Source organism: Phyllostomus hastatus, unplaced genomic scaffold (assembly GCF_019186645.2).
Source record: "Phyllostomus hastatus isolate PE091 unplaced genomic scaffold, TTU_PhHast_1.1 phas_scaffold_1066, whole genome shotgun sequence".
In the NCBI taxonomy this organism is placed as follows: Eukaryota; Metazoa; Chordata; class Mammalia; order Chiroptera; family Phyllostomidae; genus Phyllostomus; species Phyllostomus hastatus.
The window spans coordinates 27,925,073-27,943,197 of NW_025334004.1; the positions used below are offsets into that span (position 1 = coordinate 27,925,073).

At 54.2% G+C, this 18,125-nt stretch overlaps 1 protein-coding gene across 1 annotated transcript in view; it reads left to right on the forward strand.

Annotated features, from left to right (window-relative positions):
- The window catches only part of PLPP4 (phospholipid phosphatase 4), a 98,072-nt gene extending 80,186 nt beyond the window's left edge, over positions 1 to 17,886 (forward strand). Inside the window, exons 6-7 of the mRNA XM_045854384.1 lie at positions 7,130 to 7,300; positions 17,341 to 17,886. Coding sequence (XP_045710340.1) covers positions 7,130 to 7,300; positions 17,341 to 17,540 — 371 coding nt within the window. The 3' untranslated portion in view covers positions 17,541 to 17,886. The remainder of the gene's footprint in view (positions 1 to 7,129; positions 7,301 to 17,340) is intronic.
- Positions 17,887 to 18,125: the final 239 nt, after the last annotated feature.

The window sequence follows — 18,125 nt, forward strand, 5'->3', positions numbered from 1 at the left end:
CCCTTTCCTCTGTCTGTACTCCAGTCTCCAGTCTCCTGTTCGCCGTGGAAGCCCCCTAGCTACTCCAGGTTTCCCCTCCCAGATGAGACTCTGCTCAGGGCCCAGCAAAGTCCCCGGCTCAGAGCTGCTGTCGACAAACAGCACTGAGAAAATGGGCGAGGGAAAGGATGGCAGTCACCTAACACTGGGCCACCGTCTTCTTCCGTTGCCTTGGGGCCTCCTAAGCGTTTCTCAGTGGGTGAGACTCTGTGGATGCAAGAAGGCACATCCTGTCCCCGGGGACCGATGCCCACCCAGCTGCACGTGTACACGGGGGAGGAATTCTGCGTGGACACTGACTACGGTATCTCAGGACCCAAGTCACCCCCCCGAGTTATCTAGTTGCATTAACGGACGTTTTTAAGGTGGTCGAATGATCACAATCAGTAATGGCAGTGAGCTGTTGTCTTTAAAGAGGTTTTAAAGGAATCATTGGTGTGAGATTCGGGAGATCTCAAGGATTTTGAGAATGCTCTTCAGTTCAACACAGGTAGGCTTTTCGTTTCCCACATCAGAGCAAAGCGATCTCATTGTTGATGGATTAGAGAGAAGGCGAGATTTTTTGAAAAGTCACTATGCGTACTGAATCTATTCTGTAGTTTTCATCAGATTTTTTTCCGTGAAATTGTCACTCTGGTTGGGTAGCTACATTAGGTGTTAATGACCTGTTGTGGACAGTTTCCTGAGGAATAAGCTATTGTCCCTCCCTGAGCTCTGCGAATGGTTTAGCCTGTACATACGCATAGACCTGCTTTCTCTCTAAGACGTGTGGCCATCTTCTTTCTGAGAGTGAAATCTCTTAATACCATAGAATATTAATAATAGAGCTTGTCACGAAAAAAGAAAACAGAGCAAACATCTTAGCTAGGCTAAATGAATTGAGAAACTACAAAATTCATCTTCCTATGGAGAGACTGGTTATATGAAAGGATTTAGGGCCATGGGGACATTAAATAGGTTCCGACACAATGAAATTGTTTCTGAAGAACCCTAGGACAGGAGCCGCGTGTGGGTCGCTCAGCACGGGAGCGGCCCCCCAGTGCTCCGACCCTCTCCTCCCAGGGCCTCAGGCCTGCTGCGGAGCTGGAGGGAGAGACCTCTGCAGTGATGACCTCACCCAGGTTTCGAGCCTGTTTACTGCACAGCCAGGATCACTCTGCATCTGCCGAGAGCCCGGGGGGCTGCGGAATGATGAGAGCTGGAGAACCTGGCTCTAGGATTCTCCCAAAGCACGCAGTTACGTAACTAAAGAACTGCCGATTGGGAAGCCTTCTCTTTCAGAACGGAACGTTCCAGAACTGAGTGCGGCTGCTGCAGCCAGCAGCACTGGAAGAGTGGTCACACACTATGCTAGTGTTCCACAGTTGCTCAGGACCTGATCCCCGAGATAACGCCGTGAGTTGAGTGCTGCTAACTGTATTGTACAGATACGGAAACCGAGGCCCCAAGGAGTGAGCTGACCTCACTCCGGCGTACGTGGCAGAGTGGAGGGCCACCGTGTGCCCGGTTTGTCTCAAAACCCCGCGCTCTTTAACAGCACAGACACTCCCTCCTGCCAAAGTTTAGTCCCCAAATAATAATAAACTTACATTGTTGTTTCTGTTGTTTTGAAAGCAGTCACGCCAAACTTATCAAGTGCTTCTTTGCTCTGGTGCGGAGGGTAGGGACGAATTGACACGTGTCCTTTTCAGCGCAGGCTTAGAGGGTCGTCTGAACAGCAGACCACTCGCTGGTCAGCAGCAGAAGGCGGGACAGGAGGGAGCTCTCACGTTGGCAGCCTGCAGACCCAGCCCTGTTGGCCAGCGGGGGAGTTTCATCTGGTCTGCCCTGTGTGAGGTGTTGCTTAGTTGTTAATACTCAAAAATGGAAGCATTTCCCATACATGCCGGGACTTCCCTCTTCTGTCAGAAGATCAAAACTTCGGGGAACACAGAGCCCACGTTTCCCCACAGCAGACGCCAGCTGGTGCGGAGGCAGGGTGCACCTTCAAGCAGGCCAGTGCTCCCCAGTCTACCCCAGTCCTCACCACTCCCAGCTGCCTCCCCACAGGGAGGCTGGGTATGCGTTGCCATTGGTTATCACAAATGGACCACTGGTTTTTCAGCAAGTGAAGTAAATCTTGGCTCTGAGCATCTAGCAATGGTGGGGGAGTAGGAACCAGACCGAGAGGGTTTTCTGTTGCACAAACGTGGACTCGAACATCCAACAACTTGGTTCATGTTCACCATCTGCCCAGCCCATGGCGTGACGTGGTGGCCCCTCGTGACTCCACGGGGCCCCACCTCATGGAGCAGATTGATTTTACAAAGCAAACTGAGGCTCCCAGAGGGGACGTGACTGGCCGAAGATCATGTGTTTAGTTAATGACAAAGCCGAGATGGGAACCCAGGTCCCTGGTTCCCTATAGCAAGCTGCTGCCTGGGAGGGGCCTGCAGGCCTTGAGCGCACACGCTCGTCCCCATGGCCTTGGCTGAGTGGTCTTACGGAGATGCCCGACATCCCTCTCACAACGCCCTCCAACCCAAGGTGGGTTCAGCCACCTGGTAGGCCCGCCTCCCTCTGGGATGAGACAGTATCAACTCTTTGAACATCGTAAAATGAAAAAAACAACAACTGTAGAGATTACTGTATTGGGGCATAATTCCATTTTCAGTGCCAAGAATGATCCGTTTGGGACAATATATTATAATTAGCCAAAGTGAAAAATGTAGCACAAAAGTAGTGTCTGTCCCCTGATTATTATCCTATTTGTTCTTGAAGCTTTTTTTTCTTGCCCTCCTTGGGTCCAAAGGCCTTCCACTTAGTTTAAAAGTCAAATGGGAGCCCTGGCTGGGTCACTTAGCTGGTTAGAGCCTCGTCCCGATACACCAAGGTCATGGGTTTGATTCCCAGTCAGAGCACCTACAGGAATCAACCAATGGATGCGTGGACAGGTAGAACAACATACGGATGTTCCTCCTTTCCTCCCTCTCCCTCCCTCCCCCTCTCTCTATCCCTTTCTCTTCCACTCTCTTTAAACATCAATCAATCAATCAATCAATAAAATTAAAAGTCAAGTGGGGAGGAAAGGCAAACCACATTGTCGTCCCTAAGCCTTCTCAGTAAATACACCTTTCTTTGCGAAGACTGTGTTACAACCCTTTGGCAATCCGTCTGCGCAGCCAGAGAGAAGAGTCAGTGATTCCCCCTCAGCGTGACCAGGGCGCCTGCATCACTTCCCGGGCCAGCAGCTCCTACTGTGCTGCTTTGCTTCTGTGCCCTCACAGACGACAGCTGAGCGAGCACTTCAAGTGCGGGAAGCAGGGTGGGGAGCCCTCCGCTTTCATCTGCTTCCAGTGCAGAGACTCCGCGCGCATCTTCGCTTTTCACAGCCAGATCAACACATAAATATTTACAGTCAGCCGCTTCCAGCCAAGAAAACCTGCTCCAGGCCGAAAGCACGGTCGCTGTGGGTGCGCGTGTGATTTCTGTCCATGTGTTTCAGCCTCCGGAGAGTGGATCAATAAGTTCTGAGTCCTCGGGACCGGGAGGTGGTCTGCATCCTCTCATCCCTGGCTTGAGAGTCTTCTAATTATGTTTTTGTCATTAATGGTACCGAACTGTGAATGCATTTGCCCTATTTTATAACCCTCGTCTTCTAAGATGTTCAGTGCCCTGCCGACGTCTGGGAACGTGGAGTTCTGTTCTGATCCTGGGGGAGCAAGCAAGGGCTGTGGCTAAGGGAAAGCCAGCTGCTTGAGTGAACCGATCCCCTCTCTTGTTCCCCACCAGCATGCCAGGCTTTACAGCCCCTCAGTGACTCAAGTGCATACTTCTTTTCCTTCCTTCTTTTTTTTAACATTTATTTATTTTGAGAGAGAGGGGAAGAGAAGGAGAAAGAGAGAGAAACATCAGTGCGTGGTTGTCTCTCATACATCCCCTAGTGGAGACCTGGCCCGAAACCCAGACATGTGCCCTGACCAGGAATTGAACCAGCGGCCCTTTGGTTTGAAGCCCGTGCTCAGTCCACTGAGCTATCCCGGCCAAGCCTCAAGTGCATGTTTCTTCGAGAAGAGAACACAGTGGTGTTTGGCTAGAGTTGGAAAGCATTTCTTGCCCCCGTCTCTGAGAGGAGGTGGTGGAAAAACCGGGATCCTTTGAATCCAGCAGAGTTTGGTCCAGCCTAATTCCTCTCCAGGTAGTGTTTGGAAAAGCAGGAGCACCGCGCGCCCGTGCTCCCCAGTGTACCTGCCCCGGCTAGAGAGAAGTGCCTGCGAAGCCCTTTGCCGAAGGGCATCACGCCGGCTTAGAAACTATGGAGATGTCAGTGAGAAAGAGACTAGCACAGGTTTTCCACAGACTTGGGGCCTGCCATGTCACCTAGAACAATAAGGGCGCGTAGAGCTGCTTTAGAAGTACGGCCCCAGGGCCCCGTTGAATGTGCTGGAGAGGACCAGCGGCTGCCGGAAGCCCTCAGAGTCTAGGCTGCTGAACTGGACCTTTAAAAATGCCTTTGAATCCCACTTCGTTTTCACAGAAGCAGATGCTTCTGCATTCTGGAGGCCTGCAGTATGGGCCCCGCCGAGTGGGTGGGAATACACTTGGCCTGCTCAGCAAAGGGTGAGCCACGCCCTCTGCCGCCACGCTGGTTCAAGTCCAGGTCCTGGTGGACAAGGAAGGAATCGAGGGTCTGGCCTCAAACCACCTGCCCCAGGTGCTGACCTCAGAGGTTTTCAGCAGCTTCTTCCTTGTCCACGCCCCGAGTGTGCCCGGAGGCTCGGGCGGTGTTGGCTGGTGCACTCAGGACCTGAAAGTCCATAGCCGTTGTGCTTGTGCGTGCACGCACACGCACGCACGCACACGCACGCACGCACACACACACACACACACACATTTCTGCTCCATGTCCAGCCGTCACTCACTGTTTTTTTTCTGTTTCTTTTTCAAAGAGGTGCCAGTTGGGCAGCACCCAGGGCTGCCTCCCCTCTGAATCTTGGGGAGTCTCATCCCTGACCCTGGAGAGCCCTAGGGCAGTTGGTTTCTGCCCCCCACCTTTGCGTAATCAGGTGGATAGACTTGCTAGGCTGTCTGATTGGAATGGAGTCCATTTCCCTTCCCATGAGAGTCAGGATGAGGCCAGTGCCCACCGAAGCCAGCCGTCCAGCCCGCACCCACCCGACTCTGATGCTTCAAGGGAGAGGGTCAGTGAATGGCAGGGACACAGGAAAGTGGGTGAGGACCGGAAACTAAGAACCGGAAGTGCTGGTTAGGATGCTGGCCCTGTGGGGCCACTTTGCAAATATCATTCAGTAGCCTTCATCAAAGCAAATGGCCTGGGCAATGCATATTCTTACTTTATTATTATTTTTTAAGATTTTATTTATTTATTTTTAGAGAGAGGAAAGGAGGGAGAAAAAGAGAGAGAGAAACATCAGCATGTGGTTGCCTCTCACGTGGCCCCCACTGGGGACCTGGCCTAGTAACCCAGACATGTGCCCTGACTGGGAATTGAACCTGCAATGCTTTGGTTTGCAGCCTGTGCTCAATCCACTGAGCTATGCCAGCCAGGGACTTTATTATTTGTTATTTTTTGTTACACTTATTTATTTTTTAAAGTATTTTTATTGATGATGCTATTACAGTTTTCCCAATTTCCCCCCCTTCGTCCCCCTTCCACCCTGCCCTCCACCCTCCAGCCACCCCCCCTGAGTTCACGTCCATGGGTTGTGCATATAAGTTCTTTGAGTTTAAACAGAATATTCAATATATGTTGGCACTGCTGTGCTGTTTGAGTGCTAATTATTACTTAAAAGTGTTGAAGTGCTTTATTTTTATCCTTGGGATAAACCTGGTTTAATATTGTTTTAAAAAGAAAAAAAACACCTCTCTGTTGCCTTGTCTCATTCGGTTGCTGATATTTGTTACACGCTTGTGTTCCTACCTGGGGACTCCCTTTTCGGAGGACCTATTCCACCAAGTCGCTGTGCGAGCCGGACACCTAGGAGCTCCGCCCCTCAGCAGTCTTTGTCTAATCAGGAGGGAAGTTTTGATTGGCCAGTGTCCAGAGAAGGAGGGAGCTATAGCACCTGCCTTCAACAAAAGTATCTAAGCTCAATCCTGGTTGCCACTAGAGTTCATACACATATGCACACACACACACACACACACATATTTACATGCGCACACAGCCATGCACACACACCAGGGCCCACTCCAGACCAGTAGAGCAGAACCAACAGAATGTCTAGCAATGGGCTCTGGCTAGAGGTATTTTTTTTAAAGCTTCCAGGCTTTAAAGTGACTCCATGTGTAGCCGGGGCTGAGGACCGTAGTTCTAAGCCCACAGAAGACCCACTTGCAATCTCACTGACTTCCGTGTTTTAAACCAGACTGGATGAAAAGCTGGGGGTTTATGTAGGCTACACCCAACTCCACACTTTGGACAGTGGATTTAGCATAGCCAAAAGTTATCTTTGAATAGTAAAAATCAATAACCATGACTTCTAAGAGTGCAAATAAGGAATTAGACATTACTGGCTTCTCTGCAAACTCACTCCTCCATAGCATTTTCTGGTCCCATCCTAGTGAATGCCAGCAAGCCCCAAATCCCTTCCTTTCCCTGCCCTTCAAATCTAAGTCACCGTCTCACTCTTTTGTTCTGTGTATACCTCTTTCCTCGTAGAACTCAATGCGTTATGTTGAAATTGTCTATCAGCATGACCATGCCCTTCAACCTGACTGTGAGCGCCTTGAGACCAGACACAAGCATCTGATGTCTCTTTTTATTCCCCACGCCTGAATATGGAATAGTGCCTGTCTGGCACATGACAGATACCCATTATGTCACTGTTAAATGAATGAACAAATGAACGAAGGAAAGAATGGAATAGAAGGGATTTTGATCACCCGAAAGCCTGAAAGGTCATTCTCATGGCTGGAAGTTTCGTACCAGGGTGGTTCTAGCAGGAGCACAGATTGCTGAGACGGTGCCTGGTGCCAGTGCGGTCCTGTGCCCGGGGCTGTGCACGGTGGCAGACAGCATGCCCGGGATGCTCTGCGTCCCTGCTGCTCGCCACCTGCCAGAGTAACACCTGCTGTTTCTCTTTGGCAGTTGCCTTTTCTGGCCTCGGCTTCACGACTTTCTACTTGGCTGGCAAGCTGCACTGCTTCACTGAGAGCGGGCGGGGCAAGAGCTGGAGGCTGTGCGCTGCCATCTTGCCGCTGTACTGCGCCATGATGATCGCCCTGTCCCGCATGTGCGACTACAAGCATCACTGGCAAGGTGAGTCCCCGCCGGTCTCCTGCGGGGGTGGGAGGAGACGGGCACCCACCTGGGGAGAGGTAAGTGCCTGCTGTCAGAAACCAGAGTAGGCTGAGTGACAGAGGGGCATCGTGTTGAAGAAAATACACCTGTTCAAGTGAGTTCTGGCCCTTGCTGGGGACAGAACTGGAGTTTTTCCTCCTTTAAGCTCAAGGGACTGCTCAAGTCCCGCCAGGATGGTGGCCCTTGACCTTGGACCCCCGCGTGACTTCCCTACTGGGTCATTTGCCTCAGTCCTCTGACTTGGTGCCATGTGGTTTTGGCTCCTTTTGCGACTCAGATCCATTCCACGAGGACACATTTCTCCCCGTGGATGTGATTCCAAAGGACACGTTCAGCCCGGGATCCATGCCAGCAGTGTTCTTAGCAGCCGCTGCAAGGTGGGGGCGGCTGACCGATAAGTAGTCAGTCAGATACCACAACACATGGGGGGCTTGCTCCTGGAATAAAACTAAGCCATGTGGTGAGCCTCTGCAGATCAGCTGCCACAGCTGCCGCCGCAAACAGGAGGCAGAGGCGGTGTCCCAGGACGTGTGGCCTCTGGGAGCACGGGGTTCAGGCTGGCTCTCCTAAAGGGCAGTCCTCAGCCCACCTTGATCAGGGGGCCCTGAGCCGGGAGTCGAGCTCCCGGGGGTGCGTCTGGAACGCTGGCCAGGAGTCCACATTGCCAACCAGCAGGTCTGTTGTCTCTGGTGAAGTGTGAGAGGCACTGGCGAGGCGCTGCACTGGGTCGGTTTCAAGCAAACAGACTGAATGTGGTGCGCCCAAATCCGGCTCCCCTGGACCAATGGCCTTTCACGATTAGTCCGTGGCCTGCACCGCCCCTTCCTTTCTGCTCTGCCACCGGGCGCTGTTCCCCTCCTCCCTCTTTCTCGGCTTCTGCAGCCCAGTGCCTCGTTGGACCGCCCTCTGCTCACTTGTTCCCAGGTGTTTGTCCCAGTGGTAGTGAGACAGCGGTTGAGGCCAGGCGAGGGCAACTCCTAGCTGGGGGTGCCTTCACCCCATCCTTTCTGGGGACCTCCTGCTCCTCCCAGCACCTCCCTAGCTTCTCCTGCTCTTCCCCTGGCCTCGGCTCCACCCTTTACTTTCCTGGAGCTCATGCTCTGGGCCTGCCGAGCCTCCAGCAGTAGCTTTGAGCTGGGGTTGGGGGTGAAGGGGGTGGAGGATGCAGGAGAGAGAGAGGCTAATGCGTGGTCTGGCCAGGTGGGTGCATGATAGGGGCGGTCAGCAGAGGGCCACCAGCTGGGCCCTGAGCCCTCCCTTGTTCTCTGCTTCCGTCAGTGACTTGGATTAAGTCCCAGGTAGCACGAAGTCGCATCACGCGAGGGAAGCAGGGAGCCCATCGCTGAGCCACCAGCCCAGGGGCATACCGTCGCCCCCTTGGAACTGGGAATGTTTTCCAACAAAATCGTCTATATGACTGGGGCGTTTCCCCATGAAGAATACCACAGGCCACCCACTGTTTTGTGACCACTTCTCATTTCTCCCCTGTGAACTGTAGCTCCTCCTCCTGATCAGGGGGGCAGCCTGGGAGCGGCCCCTCCCAAACATCTCACAGAGCTGTTCATAGACCGAAGGCGCCAGTGGATCTGAATGTACCTTGTAAATGAAAATCGGTACTGTCCTTCTTTAGTGCCCTGTTTCTAAAGCGGGGCCCGGAATTGTGTTGTGTTGCCCAAGCAGCTGATGAAAGGCAGTGGTTTGCAGAACACGCTCTATTAGTAAAGCTGGGCGTCCTGGTTTTCACTTCTGCTCAGCCACTCTGGATTTGAGAAATGAGGAAGGGTTTCAGGATTGAAAAGATTTCTGCTCACTCTCGGAAGGCAGTAAGAGCCTTTGTGTAGTGATTTTGTCCTGAAAACCTGAGACGGAAGGTTGGCCTCTCCAGGATACTCCTGGTCCTACCAGCTTTGTTGCTCGTCACCTGGCTGTGGCTGGCGCAGGACGAGAGACTGAGGGAGCGTTCTTGGTGGACCCATTATGCAGCTGGTGTCCCCGAGGCCTGCTGGCAATGCGGTATCAGATCCGTCCCATCCATCTGGCGCAGGAAGGAACGGGGTGCAGAAGAGGGAGATGATGAATGCCCTGTGGGCCGATGGGAAGCAAAGCGAGGGAACTCGTGTTCAGTAATGTTTAGGGCCGTACCTGGGCCTGCGGGGGAAGAAACACCGTGTCACAGTTGACTTCTGCAGGCAGAACTGAAGGCGCGTTGGCTGGTACAGGTCATCAATGTGGCTCAAGGGCCAGGTCAGCTGTGCCATCCTCTGTTCAGCTTGTCCCCCCGACTCAGCCACGAGAGGGGGGTGCCTTTCCCTGGATGCTTTACTGCCTTTCCTTAGATGCTCTAAGTCAGGTTCATTTTACCTGAATTCCCCTTTCAAGAGGTCGTCTGTCACTGCCTATTCCAGTGGCCTCAACTGGGGCGGGGAAGATTCTACCTCCCAGGGGACGTTTAGCAATGTCTGGAGACATCTGTCCGGTTTTCGCAACTGGGAGTGGATGTCCCTACATCCCCAGTGGGTGGAGCCCGGGGATGCTGCTAAACATCCTGCGTGTACGAGGCAGCGCCTCCCCCACAGCGCAGACTCATCCATGCCCAGAGGTTTGCCCCTGAGGTCGCAAAACCCTGAACTACACAGCACCTCAGCTCTGCCCTTTCCTTATTGCACGTTAAGGAGCAGCACTGTTCCAGGTGTGGGAAACCGTGTTCACGCAACACTCATTCATTAAGAGAGTCATCAAGGAGGCCTCCAGGCTTCCAGCTCAGAGAAGGGACAGGCTGTGAGGCCTCTGACTGCCGCGTAGGTGAGGGTTTGAGGCAGGCTGCCTGATTGAGATAAATAAGTTGCTTTTCTTCAGTAGACTGAGCTGCCCAGCGGCCATGGGCAGGGGCCATCCATCATGATGAGACTCCATGGAGCCCCGTGGGCATCCGCAAAACCTGAGGCCTCTCCTTGTAGACTTTAGTCAACATTATGAGCTTTTTATGACTCCATTTCAATTTCAGTCTAAGCCACTGTGCCTAATTGGAGGCACCCATTATGTAGTGATACGGTTTCTCAATTGCATGTTCATATCCGGGAAGTAGGCATCATCTCAGACGCCTTGCTCTGTCCATTATCACGGCCACTGCCAAGTTCTGCGGACAGCCTTGCTTCATTTCACCCCATCGCATCCTCGCCTCTGCTTTCCAGGGTTTTCTCTGGTTTTTCCTCTTGGACCTATGTTCAGAGTATTTCCAAAATCCGACTTCCTCTTCCCACTCCAGCCCAAACCACCACCATTTGTTGCCTGGATCGTTGCTGATAGATCCCTCCCTGCCAGTCTCCCTCCTTCCTCCTCTGCCCCTCCCACCGCGGCCTGAGTGAGCCGTTAAATCGTGCGCCAGCGTGTGCCACTCCTCTGCCGCGGTCCCCTGCGACTCCCCCTCCCCAGGGCCGCTGTAACCAAGTTCCACAAACTGAGTGGCTTGGAGCAGTGGAAGTCATCTCACGGTTCTGGAGGCCAGAAGTCAGAAATGCCACACTCCCTCTGACACCTCCTTCCTTGCCCCTTCGAGCTCCCAGTGGCCCCAAATGTCGCTTGGCTCCTGGCAGCGTGATTCCAACCTCTGCCTCCATCTCCACATGGTGTTTTCCTTGTATTTTCTCATCATCTTCCCTTGTGTGTGTCTGTCCCTATGTCCAAATGTCCCCTTTTTACAGCGACACCAGCCACGATAGATGAGAATCCGCCCCAATGGTTTCATTTTAACTCGGTGACCTCTGTACAGACTCCATCTCTAAATAAGGTCACATTCCGAGGGGCTGGGGGTGAGCATGTCCGCATGTCTTTGGGGGGGACCCAGTTCAACCCACAACAGAGCTTAGTAAATATGTGCTGAGTGAATGAATGAATCACGTCCCTCTCTACTAGCATTGATTTTTCTTTATACTGGTTTTACAAAAATCAACCTTATTCTCCGCAAGTTCTTTCCCTTTCAAAATGAACCGAAATTACACTTTAAACATCCAACCATCTGTACATCCATCCTTCCTTCCATCCATCCTCTTGTGCCCGTGTGCCAGGCACGCTCTGGGCTGGAGGCACAGCATTGAAGACAGACATGGCAGCCGCCCTCCAGCTTGTAGGGTACCAGGGCACCACACCGTGGATGCTCCGTGCTGTGTAAGTCCTTTCAAACAAACTCAAAGTCACGGAATCAGGAAGCTTTACTAGTAACAGAATAAAACAAACATAAATGATCACGTGAGATTATCGAATTTGCCAGAGTTGATTTTAACCCTAGTATCTCGGGTCATGGAACCCAAGCCGTACAAGGTCCCAAGTCAGCCAGCTCAGTGATGTTGGATGTTGCCATGGTGACAGGGAAGGATGTGTTCCTCCTGGGCTTGATAGCACATCTTCGGAAGCGTGTCTGCTTGCTTGCACCAGAACAGGTGAGTGCAGCCGGCGCCTTACTTAGTGCGCCAGACCCCGTGAGGTCCTCTCCTGTCCTTGAACCTCATGATAAGGGTGTGGGGTCATGCCCATTTTATAGGAAAAGATCCAAATCCCAGTTGCCTGATTCAAAGGCTAGACTTTGGTGGTACCACCATCAGAACCCACTGGTATCGGTTCCTCCAACCCCTTTTAATAGCTTTATTGAGATATAGTCATAACTCATAATTCATAAATTGTCTCTTTTAAAGTGTGCCATTTAGTGATGTTTTAGTATGTCAGAGTTGTTCAACCATCACTACTGTCTGACTCCAGAACATTTTTATCACCCCCGAAAGAAACTCATTCCCAGGCAGTGACTAATCTGCTTCCCTTCCCTCCGGGTTGGCCTGTTCTGGGCGTCGCACATCCGTGGGGTCCCACAAGGCATTGCCTGTCGTGGCTGGTGGTGTCGCCTCTTCAGTGCGTCGTGTGGACCTTGTTTAGTGCACCTCAGTTCCGCAGACACTTCCTGAGTGACCGCTGCTGGGCTCTGGAGAAACCAAGATGAGTGAGGCGGGGGGGGTGGAGCAATACCAAAATACCGAGTGGTGGGTGTGAGGTTAAAAAAGACACACAGACAGTCACCCAGAAAGCCAGGGGGGCCCCTGGTTCATGCTGAAGTTCAACAGAGCCCTGAAGGGCTAGGGAAGACCCTCCTCTCCGGCCCACACCAGCAGCCTGGTCAAGTACACGATGGTAGACACCACCCCTAGGGTAAGAGGTGGGCCTTCCCGCAGCTTCTGGAGTTTGCCAGGCCACCTCTTCTGCCGGAAGACTGCAGGTGCTCTCCCTGCCTCCCCTTCTCAACTCCCCCGGTCACACCTGCCCCCCTGCAGGGCTGGCCGGTGGGTGACGTCCTCATTGGACCGCCCCCGGTCCAGACCAGCCAGGTCACTCCAGTGGGTCACTGTGCCCTCAGAGACCCGTGCTTCTCCTTCATGGCCAGGGTCACAGCTGCAGCTCACTGATAGGGCTGCCACTGTTTAGGACCGTGACCTTGTCTGTTTTGTCCAGGACCGGGCAGCACACCTGACACCGTGCAGTGCATGCGTGATGACTAGATGACATCCGTGCTGGGTAAGGAGCCTGCCGTGTTTTGTACGCTGGGGACACCGAGGCCCATGTATTCCCCTTCCGAATCCCCCAGCCCCATGCTGCCCTGTGCGGGGCGAAGCCAGTCCCAAGAGGGTTTTCCCTCTGGTGAGACTCTGCTCGTCCTCGGCCCGCTGTGCCGCCAGCACACGCCCTGCAGGACGTGCCTGCGAGTCCACCAGGAACAGCAACCCACTCGAGGTGCTTGGTGACGGTCCCCCCGAATAACGTAAGTGGTCACTTGGGTCTCGTTCACCACCTTGGCAAAAGACAAAGCCCCGAACGACTTGGCTGAGAAGGCAGCTCAGCTAGACCTTTCAATGCCCTGGTTCCTTCTGACGGTACCTGAGTTCCCACCTGTCATGCATTCCACTGAACGGGAAAACCGCCTCCACAGGCATGGCTGTGCCCCTGCCTGCTGCCCCCTCAGTAGTCCTGGGGAACGTGCCCTTGGGACGATCTGGTGTCTTGGTCAGCGATGCAGCTGATGAAACACGGTGTCACAGAAAATAGGAAGTCGAACGGCCGTATTTGTAAATTTGCCGTTTGGTCCGTGCGGTAGTGAACGGCTCACGTGCTGGTGCTGGGGATCGTTTCGGATGGTGATAAAAATAACACCCCATGGGGCTGTTCCCTGTGGCTGGGGGAAGAACAAAACAATAGTGCAAGTCTGAGACCTTGAACTAGACAAGGCTACTGGCCACGGGCTACATGAAGAGCTGCTCCATTTGAGGAACTCGACTCAGTCACATTGGTTGCCCCTTGCGACCCCACTCAGGAAATCACGGTACATATTACTTTTCCAGTTCCTGGGTGACGAGTATTTTTTAAGTTCATTAGAAGTGTATTTAAAGTGCTATGAAGTTTGGCCATTCTGAAGAGATTAGAAGTCTAGACTGGTGAGTCGTTCTGTGAGGTGAAGGATGGGGAAAGGTCAGGAAGCTCCTAGAAGTTCTGGAAAGGAATAGAGTAAGAATAGCAGTGGTGGGCACCCTATGCTTTAGACACTGTTTCATTTTGTGGCACTCCCTGTGGCGTGATCCTCAGAAGAGCAGCCCCGTTAAGCTGCCCTCACAGCTCAGGGAGCAGACACTGCGGTCCCTGCCCGGGAGCCGGGGACACCGAGCCGCACGGGGGCGGCCACTTGCCCCGGCGGGGGCTGCGCTGCCTCTGCTTGAGGGTCCTCTGCCTAGGGGGTCTCAGGTGGAGGGGAAAGGAGGTCCCGGATACCTTGTCGTGGCCCTAAAGGGGCTCAGAACAAGCCTTCCTAAGAGGGGACACTTTCGCACGCAGACTGTTTTGAGTTGAAGGCGATCAGGACCCTGCATGTTCAGGACAACCTTTGGCGCCTCAACTGCCTTGACGAGTCTACAGCAGGGACCTTGCCCGTCACGCGAGTGATCACCAGAAGTCCCTTTTACAACCTACCCGTGTGTCAGGCAAACACCCATCACCGGTTGTCTGCTCTTCCTGTCGTCTTGTGAGTCACCCCTCCCCCCGGCCCCCCGCTGCGAAGGCCAGGGCGCCTTGCTTCGCCCTCAGCTCAGGATGTCATACGGGCCTCATTGCACCTGCGTGTCCCTGAACCCGCCGTGTCTGGGGAGCCTCTGACGCTCATGCACGTGGGTTTCCTGTATGTACCTGTGCAATTAAATGTGGTCATTTTCTCTGATTAGTCTACCATGCTGACTTAATTGTTAGAGCAGCCGGAAGAACCTAGGAGGGTGGAGGAACGTTTCTTCCTCCCCCTCAGCCCCAGGTGCCGGTCCTGGGAGCGGGGGTGGGCTTCGGTGTCTCCCAGGTGGTCTTCCGCTTGGGCCGAGCACACCCCGATATGTCTTCCTGTCCTTTCTGCGGGATGCAGGCCACACAGTCTCGCTGTGTGTGAGCAGCTGTGGAGAGGAAAGTGGCCGCAATTATTCGGGCTCTTCCTCTGGCCCGTCAGAACAACTTTCGTTTCTGAGTGATGTTTTTATCCCCACTGAGGATATGACCTGCTTCCTACATATGCCTTGGCAGAGTTTCTGTATAATTTGCTTGGTCTCCGTAGGCTGAGCCTGGGGTCAGACTCCTGGCACACTCGCGTGGGAAGGCCCCTAACTCTCCACACAGTTGTTGGATGCTCTTGTGTTACTCATGAGGCAGCTGGGGCCCAGGGAGGTGAGAGGGGCCCCTGCAGGGACACACGCGGCCGGCAGCCAATTACCGAGCACGCGGCCATTCATCCGTTTCCCTCGCCACGTTAGTGCTGCGCGAAGAAAGTGTTCCAGATGTTTACGTATCCACTGCCAACAGGACAGATGCCACCCCTGCACTCACGGAGATTGGAGCCCAACCTTAAACACGAGACAGTGGCAGTTTGTCATTGGTTTTCATTCTGACTGCACGTGGGGTGCGGAAGGAGCAATTAACCTGCACACCCGGGAGGGGTGGTCTCGCCCGGAGCCCAGGCGAGGCCTTGTTGCACAATGGTGTTGAGGTGAGCTCCGAAGGACGAGTAGAAATTGAAGGGGGGAGCAGTGAGAGGAGGAGACTCCCAGGACGGAAACAGCGTTTGTAGGAAGAGGAAGAATGGGGGAGCAGGCGCGTGGGAGAACGGGGGAGAGAGGGCACAGGGCTGGGGCGTAGGAGGACCAGGCCTGTGGCCTTGAAGGCCACAGGGACCTGCTCATTTCCCAAAGAATAAAGGGAAGGATTTAATCAGGAGAATGACCTCATTTGTTTGCGCTTAAATAAGCCCATCATCAGCCACTGTGTCCACCCGCCACCCGCCTGAGCAGCGCCTGGGCACCCCGTGGGCCCTCGTGCCGCCCTCCCAGCAGTGCCCGTGTTCTTGACCTCCGCACATAAGTGAAATTACACACACTGAATTGCTCAATTTATTTAAAAGAGATTAGAGCTCTTTGTTACAGAACTTTATATATTTTTTTACCATTAGCCTAGTAAAAATACTGACAGTAGAAACAATTCTTCAACAGATGATAAAATACCAAAGTATTTTCCCTTCTTCAAAAATTATCCCAATACATCTGAGTGGAGCCAGGACACCTATAACAGGCTTCGAAAAAACAATAGGAAGTGAGGTGCGAAGATCTAAGCATTAAGCAGTTTGTTTTCTTGAAAGATACATCCCCTGGACCCCCACCCCCCGACCCCTGCAGAGACCGAGGAGAATCCGCCTGTGACGTAAACGGAAGGTCGCACGCAGTGTGCTGCTTTCCGGGTGGCACGTGGGGGCTTCACCCCCGCGCACCGGTGTGGGGAGGGGACCCAGGGGGACAGACCTCTAGTCACGGCCCGCTGCCTGCTGACAGCTGGACGCAGAAAGCCGGAGTGAACCTGCCAGGGAGCCAGCACAGCGCCCCCCGAGCAGCGCAGGTGCAGAGTCAGGACCCCAGAGTTCAAGTCCGTGATGTCATTAACGAGGGGCGTGTGTGTGCAGAGCTCCGCTGGCCTCTCTGAGCCTGAGCTGCTTCTGTGAAAGGGGGCCGATGCTACCCGTCGATGGAGGTGTGTGCGATCCACCGTGGTAACTGTGGAAGCGGAGACCCCCAGATGGAGAAGGACGGTTCCGCACGACGGCGACCTTCACGAAAGAGTTCAAAGTGCTCTCTGGTTAGGGGAAGGATTCCGTTGTGTTAAGCTCTTTTGGGGAAGAATAATCCTCAGACACAGTTAAAAGCGTGTGCACGTGTGCACGTGTGTGCACACACACGCTCGAGGAGGGCTGTTGGTCCTGCTGCTCCGGCGGGGTCTCTATCAGCCACCCGCCAAACGCTGTTGCTGGCCAGGGGCCGCCCCACGTGGAGGGGCCTGTTCCACTGGCACGTGCCCCTCCTACCTGAGGGGCCTGCAGCTTGTCGGAGGGGCTGGGCCTCCCCGACCAGCTGTCTGTTGAGTTTGCCAGTCCTGGTGTATCATAAAACGTTGTATTCACTTTGTGACTCAGAAGGTTCATTTCTTCCTGGGAATTCACTGTCCGCCCAGCGGAGACTGGCATGCCCGCTGGGTCTCGCTGGCGCCCCTGCAATGTTGCAGGACTCCAGCGGGAACTTGCTGAAGAAAAAGGCATTCCAGCTCTCCACGGTAGTCAGATCCTACAGAGACGGCTGGGATCCCTCTTGCAGAATGCAGAATCGCTTTTAAAAACCAACAATGCAAACCTGAGCTCATGCGATGCCCGGGTGCAGAGTAAGGAGGCAAAGAGAAGAAGGAATCAAGGACACCTTGCAAAGGGATGTTTACCGAGTTCTAGAAAAGTTTGCAGGGGCCACCAAGATTTGTACCTCCAGCGTGGTTTCTCTTTCCTTCAGCCTGTCCTGGCCCGATAAGCGAGCCAGTCTCTGGAGCAGGTGGGCAAAGAGCTTTCTGGCCACGTTTGAGTGAGTAGTAACTCGTTTCTCCCGTATTTGCTCTTTCCTGCCTAGATTCCTTTGTGGGCGGAGTCATCGGCCTCATTTTCGCGTACATTTGCTACAGACAGCACTACCCGCCGCTGGCCAACACGGCCTGTCACAAGCCCTACGTCAGCCTCCGCGTCCCGACCTCGCTGAAGAAAGAGGAGGGCTCGCCCGCCGACACCGCACCCACCCTGCCTCTGGAGGGGATCACCGAGGGCCCCGTATGACCAGCGCCCTGGGGACAGGGGGACGGATGGTGAGCCCGGGGCGCGCCCTTCCACCCGACATCACCACGCAGTAGGAGAGGTCTCCTGTAGTGTGTTTGCCATGCGTCGTTTCTCACAGTGACCCTTCCGCTTCCATGTTGCCGATGGTTCCCGCTCCTTGACGTGCCGACTCTCCGCGCGCCTGAGTTCGCAGAGGAAGGACGCAGGAACCATCCCAGCCCGGGGAGACGCGTGGAGGAGGCTGCCCGGGCGGGGTGGGTGCCGCCCGGTGGATTCTTCTGTCTGCCGCGTTTGCCGTGCGAGCCGCCTTCCTCTGTCTGTGTTCATGGTTGTAAAGCATAATAAAACCTCCCACCTGGATGATGTGGCGTTGGCCGTGCGGTGCAGCGAAGGTCGCTCGGGCGTGCGTGGGCTTCACAGCCGAGGCCGGGGCCGGTGGGCAGGCCGAGCTGCGGCCTCACACTCGGGGCCCCGCTCTGATGGCCCCTGGAGGCAGGAGCCCGGCCCCTGGAGAACCGCCGAGCCCCCCCACAGGTAGCCTGTGCGTCCTCAGTAGGCGGCACTTGGCGCAGCGTGTCGAGACCA